Here is an 11643-nt window from a genome sequence, read left to right on the forward strand (position 1 = left end):
AAAGCTTTAGAAAGGTCACAAGCTGTTAAAACAAGAGAGGATCTATTTTCAAAAGCCTCCAGTAAGTTATCGACCACATATTTGATGGCAGAAGATGTAGAACGACCTTGACGAAAGCCATATTGAGAGGGTGTAAATAGATTATTATCGTGAAAATGATTGTAGAGCTGAATTTTAATGACTTTTTCAATTATCTTGCCAAAAACAGGAATGATAGAAATTGGGCGGTAATTTGCTGGTGAGGTTCTATCACCTTTTTTATGAATAGGGACTATTTTCGATATCTTGAGTTTTTTTTGGGAATGAGCCTGACTGAAAGCAAGTACTGCAGATTATTGCAAGGGGTTCACTGAGTACATCTGCTAATTGTATGTATAATCTACACATATTACTTGAAAATGTTGGGTAGATGATCTCAATGATGAATTTGAGAAAACTTTGCCATTTAGATGCAAGCCAAATTAAAAGGGAAAAGTAAGAGAAATCAAGTGGATGAAAAATGATCCAGCAGTGGTTATAAGTATTATTTAGCAGGGGAGGAGAGAGTGTGTAATGGAATCAATGGCTTTCAGTGTTTAAAGAGCTAGACAATTTTCACACAATCCCCTTACACTCAAATTATTTAACACACAAAGGACCAACCTGACAGAATCACGTTTTAAGGATAGGGAAACATTTAGCAATGAAATGGAACAACTTAAAAGACTCCTTTACATTTAATTCAGTAACCAAAATACAACTCACAGTCCAAAATGGATACTCACATTCTTAGGGAACAATGCAGATGACAAATGATTAACAATAAACAAGCCAGTCAATACTTACCTTTTTAAACCACAAAGTATTGCAAAAAATCTTGTCACTAAAATATTTTAGAAATCGCAAATCATGTTTTCAATGTTTTCAACCTGATGAGAAAAATCACACAATTATCATAAAATTTTTGATTTATACCAAACCTTAATAAGTACACAGAGAAAGAAAATAAGTACAGAACATAGCTCTTCATATATGTGGCACTAAAGAGGAAATTTCCAAGAAATAAAAAAGGATAAAAATCCCAATACAATCCTTCTGTCAAGACAAAATACCAATAGCACTAATTACTCCAATAAACATATCCTCACACACACAAATGGGTCAAAATATAGTGACTCATTTCAATTGACAAACTTCTCTGCACTAAAACAGGTAAAACTTTAAATTTTCATTTCCAAGATTATGAGTATTTTGTAGATAACAGATGTATAAACGTTTTTCCAATGCAGTTGCAATGCAAAGTGGAATCAGTTTTACACGTGTGTCAACTATTGAATAACATATCACACCTTTTAAAAACCAGAGGAATGCTTTTTATTAAAAAAATGGTTATTATTGACTAAAAAGACTTATGATTTATTGAAAATAGAAAGGTGCTTCATATGATAACATCAAGCACTGAATGAAATCAGTAAAAGAAATTTAGGAATGTGCTCCCCTAAAAACGTTTTCCCCTGAAAAAATGATCCATCTACATACCCACTGAAGCAAAGAGCATTAAAATAAGAGAGAAACTAGAGTTAAGGAATGCTCATCCAGAGACCATCAATGCATCCAACAATTTCATTACATAACATAAAAAATTATGTCCATTTCAATAGCTTATGCAGTGGAAACATATTTTTCCTGAGCTACAGCTGCATGGCAGGTTTTTTCATTGGTCAGAGTTTGTTAAGGACTGATTATTTAAAATGCAGTGAACCACATAAATCTTGGACAATAGAAAATATCATGCACTGGAGTGTGGCAGGAACTTTTGAATGCTTACTGAGTGGTTAAACAAATCGGTAAGGACTAATGACCTATCATCATGATAATCATAAATTCAAACATAAAATATAGATACAAAATAAGTTTGAGATCACATCGTTGATAATTGACTATTTAGGAACATGATATCTTCTGCATATGAAAAGGGCATCAGGAAGTAATACAGTGAAACCTCTATTTTACACTTTTGAATGGACCACTTGCAAAAAGTGCAAAATTGAGGATATTGTAAAATAGAGTATCATTTCCTAAAGGCGGTATTGTTTGGGACCTGATAAAAACTGTGCAAAATCGGGGAAAATGTATAATGGGGGAATGTAAAATCGAGGTTTCACTGTAGTAGTTTTCTCTGTTATAAATTTCATGATAGACTGAAACTTATACTTTACACGTAAGGGTATGCCTAAAAAAGTAATTTTGAGGATATAGAGGACCGTAGAAACATTGCTCATATGAGTCGTTGACAGGGACCTAATATGTAACAATTTGAGTGAAATTGGGGACGACATAAAATAATGAGCAATACAGATGTTTCACTGAAAGTTAACCCAGGAGAGATATCACAGATAGAAATGAGTTTAATCACATAGAAATCAGATTAATTTATGTCCGAAGTAACTTTTGAAGGTATTGAAGCTGAATGTTTGGCAAAAGGGAACCACTTGAAAATGCCTTGTGTAGGTAATGAACCTAGAGGGTTGAGTACTTGGCCACCTATCAAAGTTTCCCGAGGTCATTTCAAGGCAATGCCTTCTCACACCAATTATCTGAATAATTGAAAAAAAGGATAATTGAGAATATGATGAATGTGGTAGGAATATGGACATTTTACTAAGCAATGTGGAAAATATTTAGGATGTAACATTTACATACATATTTAGACATAGGCGGATCTGGAGGGGGCACGTGCCCCCCTCCCCAGTCTCTTAAAAAATATGTAAGATTTTTTATACAGTCCCATTACCTTTGCGTTCATTTTGTATTAAGAGGTACCCTTGTGACCCCCCAGAAAGAAAGCCTGGATCCACTCCTGTATTTAGATGCATTGAACTTTGTTAAAGTTTGATCATTGTTGCCTTCAGAATATTCTTTGAAAATGGGTGTGCAGAGAGGAGAAAAGAGACCGCATAAATTGTAAACTGAATAACTAAGAGCTGACTGTATTATTAAAAATTATCACCACTGTTAAACCAAAGTATGTATGTATGCACAGCTGAGCAAGTAAAAAGACATTCAGACAATTCCAATTCTTAGATATTCAGTGGAGTTACACTCACCTATCATGAATACTCTTTCTGGCATTCAAACAACTTTTCACATGACTCACAGTTCAGAGATAGTTCCCGATCCAAACAAAAAGATTCTCATTTTTTCAGTCCTAATTCAAGACTACACTCTCTGTGGTCTGAAGAAGTCAAAATTAGAGCCACAGGTCCCCTACCTGTAGATACACATGGGAGTCATACCAGAAATATTATGGGAGATATCCGAAGAAGAGATCACAAATTTAGGCACTGGACACACAGTCAAGTTTCACCTCCACAATTACAAATTGGGATGTTTCCATACATTATATCAGCACATCACCAAAATATGCATATATGCAGGTAAATAATTCACAGTACCACTAATGATATTCAGCACAACACTGCACTCAAAGATGAAAATTCACTCACTCTGAAGAGAATTTTGTGTACCAGGAGAGTAAAAAGAACCACCAGTAAAAAAATGAAAATGAGTCTCAAAATAAAACTGGAATGAAGAGTGGGTCAGGACTTACAACTAGAACACAGTTCAAAAATTTCAAATCTATAATATTCCACAAATAATGTGAGGAATCGTATCCCTGGGATGCTTCAGTACCCTGAAATACCCTATAATAAAAAAAATTCTCCATATAGCTATGACAAAAAAATATATTTGAGCAATATTGGATATTTTATGGCAGTTCAAATATTTTTCTGTCAAATATATTAAACAATTTCACATTATCATTCACATTTAAAAATGTATTTAACTCAATTTCAATCAATATACAAAATTTATTTGAATGATACTGCAGAAACATAGGATAGGGTTACGTGAAATGGAAAAAAATAATCATCATGGAAATGCACCAAAAAAGTCAATGGTGAGCCCTATTTCGAAAAGCTGCCAACTGAGCTGTTTACAGTCAATATATTGGAATCACTGGGTGAGGATCACACCAAGGTGAGAAAAATCTATACAGAAGTGTTCCATCTAGTTCTTAATTACCCCAGAAAAACCTGAGCCAAATAATAATTTTTCGCCATGCTAATTAAAAAAAGCACAGAAACTTATTAAGGTGTGGATACTTAAAGTAGTTTTTTCCAGAGTGGACAAACTATATCAGCGTCCTGCTCCAAGTATCAGCATATGCAATATTTACAAAAATACTTCCATCAATGGGAGGAGATAAAGGGGAATCATTCATGGCTAAAAAATGGTATATGTACATTGTACATATTAGTATTACACCAAAAAGTATGCTGACTGAACACATTAAACGATTCTAGACTCATAGCAGAATAAATGCTGCTCTACTTCTCCACAGCAAAAATCCTTGTAGTGAGGTACAGAGTAAGTGTGCGTACTTTTCAATTAAATATTTATTCACACAATGTGTTTAGCCATCGGGGGAAACCATTGGTAGAGATTGCACATGACGATACTGACAGATAGAAAAAATTTGAGAAACTGTAAACCTAAGAAACTACAATGAAGTGAAGCCTGAGTTGTGTATTGTAGTTATAGTTATATGCATCACAGTTAAGGTGAATGACTTACCATTAAAAAAAGTCAGTGAACTTCATTTGCAGCGTTCTGAATGATGGCTGAAAGTTTCCCTAAGTTTCCCAATCCTGGCATCAATGATGTTCCTTTTCGAGCATCAGTGAAAAACCTGCAAAATATCAAGAATTGATTGAAAGATAAAGAGTAAGAAATTAATATTATAAACCCAATAAAATACATAACTTGAGGGTATATAAAGATCACAGCACACTATTAAAATTGTACATCATTTGTATGAAATTACCCTCTAGGCTGGCACAAATTTGGCTATACCCTAGGATATTTTGGGGATAAGTTAATCTTCTACATTCAATATCTATTTTCACTATGATTTCAAGTTTCCTCTGAAGATTTTTGCAGCTTCTTATATCTATCTGTTAAGTTCCTTTCAGGAATGCTGCGTTGGACAACTTTTTCCCTCAACATTCCTCTCCTCCTACTGGGAGCGTATTCAAGAGAATGAGATTGAAACATTCTAACATGTTTAACCATACACAGGTGTTGGCAAAGATGGAAGATTACCATCCACGCCTTATGTGCGAAGCCACTGAAATAGCAAAAGGCCAAATAATTTCAATTGGGAGGATGGATATAACCTCAGCCAGATATGGAACGGGTTCCTGGCGCAATCTATTGCCCAATGGCTATCACCTTCCATGGGAAATTCAAATTGGGCTAACAACGGGATAACCAATCCTATATAAGATCTGGACGAGATCGTTTCTCTCTCATTTTCTTGATAACGCTCCAAGTGGGATGAGTGAAACTTTGAGCAAAAAATGTTACATACCAACGCAGCATTTCCCGAACGGAACTTACCAAATATGATTTCAAGTGTTTGAGGGAGGTAGTGTCACAGTACTGTATTGCTGAAATTGGCATTGGCTTCCTCTCTCTTCCTCCCCAGCTAGCACAGATTTTGCCTTATCCCTAAATACAAGGATATTATACATATAAGCTGTGACGAAACCTATCTGGATGCAGAGATAAAGTATGAAGAATCCACGCCGTATTTGGGGATAAATTGGAGATGAATGTCCTCATTTTTGGAGATACACCTATCCTTACACCGTAATTACCAGTAGTTGCCGGCTGTTTTGCGTACGATTGCTGTGGCACCACGCAAGATTCATGAGAACTTTGTGAAAATAATGTAATAAAATAAATTGATGCGGCTGTAAGAGACCTTAGGATAAATAAAGCATCTGGCATTGATGACATTCCTGCAGAACTAATTAAAAATTCAGGAGAGAAGACGTTGAACCAGCTATACAAAATCATTAGTGAAATGTATTCGATAGGTGAGATACCAAAGGACTTTGAGAGGAACATTATAGTCCCTCTTCCTAAGAAGAAAAGAATGGAGAACTGCGAAGATTTTAGGACCATAAGCCTAACTACACATGCGTCGAAGATGCTGACAAGGATCATCTATAGAAGAATAGAACGAAGAGCAGAAGAGTACTTGGATGTGGACCAATTTGGATTCAGAAAAAACAAAGGCACAAGGGAAACAATATGGGCCCTGAGACTGCTCATAGAGAAGAGAATGGAAAAGAACAAGCCAACGTTCGTAGCGTTCGTAGACTCAGAGAAGGCATTTGACAACGTGGATTGGAGCACACTGCTTGTAATTTTCAATTTTTACATTGAGAAAGTCATTGATGAAATCAAAGAAAAGGCATTGGGAGTGAATATCCATGGAGAAAAAATTAGCATGTTAAGATTTGCCGATGACATAGCCATTATAGCAGAAACAGAGACGGATTTGAAAAATATTCTGGTTAATATGGGTAGCATAATGGGTAAATATCAACTGAAAATGAGCACGAAGAAAACCAAGATTTTAGCATGCAGCAGAAGAGAAGAAGTCAAGACTAACATTAAAATAGGGAAGCAAAAACTGATAGAGGTGGATGAATTCGGTTAACTGGGAAGCAAGATAACTAGTGACGGGAGAAGTAAGAAAGAAATTATCAGCAGAATAGCCCAGGCAAAGAGAGCATTCCACCAAAAGAGAGACCTGCTTACAGCGGGAAACTTAAATATGGAAGTAAAGAAACAATTTATAAGAACCTACATTTGGAGTATGCTCCTATAAGGAAGTGAGGCATGGACAATGACCGCAGCGGAGAAAGCAAGGATAGAGGCCTAGAGGAAATGTGGTTCTACAGAAGTATGATGAAGATCAAATGGATTGACCGAGTTAGAAATGAGAAAGTCCTAAGAAGAGTAGGAAAGAAGAGAAACCTCATGAAAACCTTAACAAGAAGACGGAACAATCTTATAGGCCACATCTTGAGACATGATGGCCTGATGAAGACAATTGTCAAGGGACAAGTGGAAGGCAAGAATGGAAAAGGAAGACCTCGAACAAAATATATGGAACAAGTAAAGGTGGATGTGAAAGAAAAGAAATACGTAGGTGTGAAAAGATTAGCTGATAGGAGAACTGAGTGGAGAGCTGCGGCAAACCAATCCTAGGATTGTTGACCAGTGATGATGATGATGAACATAAATTGGCTTTTGATGAGGAAAGATTCAATGCATTATATTTTGTCATAGCATTTTATTATATTTCAGTATCCCATATAGCATCAAATATGCCAGAGACATATCACGAGGCATGTATGACCACTCAGAGAGGTCTGAATGCCTATAAGATCATATCTCGTGAGATGCATCTGCGATATTTGATGCTATTTGGGGTACTGCAATATAATAATACAAATGATGATATATGATGTACTGAATCTTTCACCATCGAAAGTCAACACCGCATTAGTCTTCACAATTAGTCTTCCATTCTAGCCTTATCACATTATAGCAGAGACTGGTGAAGTACCTTACTTATGGTATTTAAAAACACAAATTCGAAATCCATTATCGCTAGGTACCCTAGAACTTGAGATTTGCAATGACTAATACCTCGCATTCGTTAAAAATCACATCACTGTCGATGATTCCTCCATTAATATCCATGACAATCCGGGATGTTTTGCTTTATTCGCCAAAAATCTTAATATACTTGTGCGTACCGGCATAGCCCACATTGGACCCATGGACACAACAATGATGCTTGGGTCGGATTATCACTTCAACTATTACTACATAGAATTTAGAATATGCTATGTGGAAAAAAGGGATAATAAACGTGGAGGATAAGTTTATCCCCACAATATCTGATTTCTCCAAGGATAAGTTCAAATCTGGGCTAGATGGATCCCCTTATCCTGTGTTATGCATCTCATCCAGCTCAGCTGAGAGAACAATATGTCATTCATAGATTTTATAACTTGACAGAGAAATATAAGCCTCAGACTGGATAACAGTCTAATGAGATCGAATTTCCTAAAATAGGATAATATTTCTTGTGCAAGAAAAATTTTTAAATTTTACAATTCACCTCTTAGTTACATAGGCAGCAAGTGCTCTGGAAACTCTATTTGTCACAAATATCCACACAGCAATGCTGACTCCACCAGGCACTCCAGTAGGCCAGCTTATAACATCAGTCAGGGGCCAAAGTTTTTCAGGGGGAAAAACTATCACTGGAACACTTCTATACAACCAGGCAATGCACACCAAAAGTAAACCCTGCAAAACAAAACCATTTAACCTAGTTGGATAAAGCTCTAAATTATAATCCCTGATGGGATTACTTCAGAAGTCAACTTCAAAGCTACTCAGGTGTACACTAAGTAATAATATGAATCTTCATCAGTCCGACAAATATTAAAGAAGGAAAGACAACCAAAGAACCCCATTTTGGCTATCAAGAAAAAGTTCAAAATTCCCCATCAATTTAAGTAACTCTTGATGAATATTTGGACAAATCACTCCATGAATCCAAGCAAAAAAAAATAATGGCAACAAAAATAAAGTGAAATATCTTTATGCGGTATGAAATGGCATTAGGTACTTTGGAAGTAGAGCAGATATAGCTTGAATATTTGGAAATATTTTTACATAAGTTTAAACCAATCTGTAGAAAAAAAGTTCCAAATCATCAGTAGAAATGATATTTGCTGCACCACACTGACGATATGTTCTGGTGTGCTAAGGAGCTAGAGCTGAAATCCTCCCCTGATTGTGTGTTTCCACCAGCATTTGATAAGTTTTATGTCACCAGACCAGCTGAACAATAAATTTATTTTCATAATTATAATTAACATTTACTAACAGGACCCTTTCTGGTAAGAATGGTCTCCCTGCCGATTTCTTGGGTTCCAGTAGATGAAGGTTTAAGGGGTTAAGAATGTTGGAGAATAGGGTTTCTCCTTTCTGAGTTTTTTTTATTTTCGAACTAGCAGCTCTGTATTATTAATCTTCTTTTATTGGAAGACATAGAATTTTTTATACCTCTATTCTCTCTCTCTCTCCAATTAAACAGATCTGGAAGTACAATTTATCTCTCGATAAGATCAGGGATAACAAAGTGCTCATCAGGGCCGGCCTTAGGGCAGGGCGACCGCCCCGGGCCCCGCGTCGTGAAAAAAAATTAAAATATACGATAGTTTTGAAACCGCAATTTCAACTATTACTGTATTGTTAAGTCCGTGCTAGACAAAAAATAATATTATGAAAAAGGAATAATAATGCAGTAATTTTTATTGTGCAATTGTGTTTGTCAGTACAGTACTGCGTCGTGTGAGTGATAACGAGTGAGAGGACTTGACATGAGTGAGAGCGGGCGTGGCTAGGTAGTTGAAGGCGTATTTGTAGATGGGGTATAGAGTTTAATATTTTAAGTGAAGGGCCCCGCACTGAAGGTTCGCCCCTAGCCCTGCACCTGCTAGGGCCGACCCTAGTGCTCATTAACCCTTCCCCACTGAACGAAGGTGGAGCTGATGGGCATTTTCATGCGCAGAAGAACTAATGTCGGGTATAGTTGTCGTGGACTATTCAACGCAAATAACCAGACGTCAGCTCTAGCCCAAGCGAGGGAAGGAAAGTGACCGCTGAGGTAGCAATTGTCGGGTGCATTCAGGCCCAGTCTGAGACCCAGCTTAGAGAGACCTTAGGGCCACTCCTTGGAAATTAAGCCCAACCCTCCCACTCATTAATGATCATCCTCACCGGAGGTATCCGTTTGGCGAAGAACAAATGCATTTTCAATGGTTTTTGCAATGACATATTTTGTTGCATACTATAGATTTTTCATACTTTGAAATCAAATCTTCATTTTTCTGCACGAAAGCAATTTTTAAACGAAATTTTAGCGTTAAAAATAACAGACTTGTGGACTTATAGTCTTAGTACCTTGTGGTCACTAACTTTGTTGTTATTAATGCTAGAAATCTGTTTAAAATACCATGATGCTTAAATAGAAGTTAGTAATTCTTATGCAGGAGAAAATTATTGAAAATCAAATGCATCTGATAAAATCAATTTTTTTAAGTTTGCTGAATTAGTACTTGTCATAACTATGTATAACAGTGCATCATGGTCTTCAACAATCTGTCACTCGTCCCTGAGGGTCCCAGCAATTAGTAAACTAACAATGCACATTGAGCAAGATCGATACCTCCCCGGCACAAACGCTCAACAATAACCGACCGAATCAAATCCGTTCTAGTTCTACTAGAGGTATTAGATGAGTGGATTCGATTTGGTGGGCGATTGTTGAGCATTTGTGCAGTGGAGGTATCGAGATACACACATAGCCTTCCAGTAAGTAGGAGTATCAAGATATTTAGTGAATTGGCATAAAAACAAAGTATCCCCCTCGCATAATAAAAACAACCAATGAAAGACAAACCAACGTTAAGACAACATTGCTCGTCACACACTATGAGCTGAGCTAACATTAAAGCAATGGAAAGAATATTGATGGGGTACAATTCTAGTTCACAGAAATTGTGATATCTTTAGTGGGAAGTAATTCAAGGATGATAATAGACATCACCTTCATTATTAACACGACGATGCCAAAAAAGTAAATTTATAGAAAGGACTGCATATAAGAAACAAAAATAATACATTAAAATTACAAAGGGTAGGAATAAAAATGGCAAGCATAATCCGGAGGTGAGAGTTGACAACAGTCGACGAATATATGTATACTAAAATAGGGGAAGCAAATTCAACAATTATATGATTGATGGTAAGTGATATAGCATTTACAGATGTATGAGTGGATGGGTACTACAATATCTGTAGCACGACAGATACTTTCCAGGGAAAAGACTATTTAATTAATGATTTAACTCAAGCCATAACCGCTTGAAAACTTGTGAATTCATAACATTTATTCTGCTTTAAAAGGTACCCCATAAATTACCAACTCCTTACCATTACACCATGCATCACGTATGTGAAGAGGAACTTTTGCTTCATCGATGTTGAAAGCCTGGCGGACGCTGAAATATCAATAAAAGAAATGAGCACTCATTATTATTGAGTAAATATTACCTTAAAAAGCCAACAATGCTACCTAATTTCTTCAATTCATCTTTGATTTTTATCAATTTCCTTTGAAGTTTTGCATGCTTCGCGAACTCATCTACGATTGAAATTCCGTCCATTTCCTTTTTTATTGAAAATGCTTCATTTTGCAACAGAACTTCATGCGCGGAGACCCGATGAACATAATTAATCGTCTGTAATGTAGTAATGAGAGAAGTGAATGAGTAAAACAACACATTAACGGAACGACGAACTGAGCGGATTCTCATAACAACCAGCACAGGAAAGTAATAACAGTTTTTAAACTTACAAATCTGACGATAAGTGGCACAAATGCACTGACTATACTACAAAACAATGAAAACAATAATAATTCCATATTTGAATTGTCTGCAAGGACGTCTACCACGCGGCTTCCTCACGTTCTGCAGGATTTCAGATATTAAATTTCTTAGGAATAATTCGAAGCGTTACTTCTCTGAACATGATAATTAATTAAAGGGAAGAAACTTCATGAAATGTTGAAAACGTTGAAAACTTATCAAAATATATTTTTAAAACTATGTTTGTCTCCCATTGGCCAGATCCGTGACTTCATCCATGCCAAACAAA

At 36.2% G+C, this 11643-nt stretch overlaps 1 protein-coding gene across 2 annotated transcripts; it reads right to left on the minus strand.

The window, feature by feature from the left end:
* Positions 1-697: 697 nt before the first annotated feature.
* On the minus strand, positions 698-11590 carry LOC124160333 (guided entry of tail-anchored proteins factor 1-like). Of its 2 annotated transcripts, none has more exons than XM_046536172.1 (6): positions 11342-11590; positions 11060-11225; positions 10918-10985; positions 8030-8220; positions 4618-4732; positions 698-908 (listed from the first exon to the last, which is right to left on the minus strand). In XM_046536172.1, the coding sequence occupies exons 1-5, from the start codon at positions 11408-11410 to the stop codon at positions 4630-4632; spliced, it is 597 nt and encodes a 198-aa protein (XP_046392128.1). In that variant the 5' UTR covers positions 11411-11590; the 3' UTR covers positions 698-908; positions 4618-4629. The 2 variants fall into 2 exon arrangements, with proteins under 2 accessions (XP_046392128.1, XP_046392127.1); XM_046536171.1 differs by lacking the exon at positions 698-908 and adding an exon at positions 2619-3683.
* Between the last annotated feature and the right edge of the window lie 53 nt (positions 11591-11643).

The sequence above is a fragment of the Ischnura elegans genome, chromosome 6, assembly GCF_921293095.1.
Source record: "Ischnura elegans chromosome 6, ioIscEleg1.1, whole genome shotgun sequence".
Lineage (NCBI taxonomy): Eukaryota > Metazoa > Arthropoda > Insecta > Odonata > Coenagrionidae > Ischnura > Ischnura elegans.

What these genes read in the sequence shown, in the direction of transcription:
- LOC124160333 (XM_046536172.1), bottom strand. Translation starts at nt 11,410, where the DNA reads ATGGAATTATTATTGTTTTCATTGTTTTGTAGTATAGTCAGTGCATTT. An exon ending in ACGTGATGCATGGTGTAATG is followed by an intron (nt 8,221 to 10,917) that starts GTAAGGAGTTGG and finishes TTTGTTTTGCAG; the next exon opens with GGTTTACTTTTGGTGTGCAT. An exon ending in GCTGCCTATGTAACTAAGAG is followed by an intron (nt 4,733 to 8,029) that starts GTGAATTGTAAA and finishes GATATTTTGCAG; the next exon opens with GTTTTTCACTGATGCTCGAA.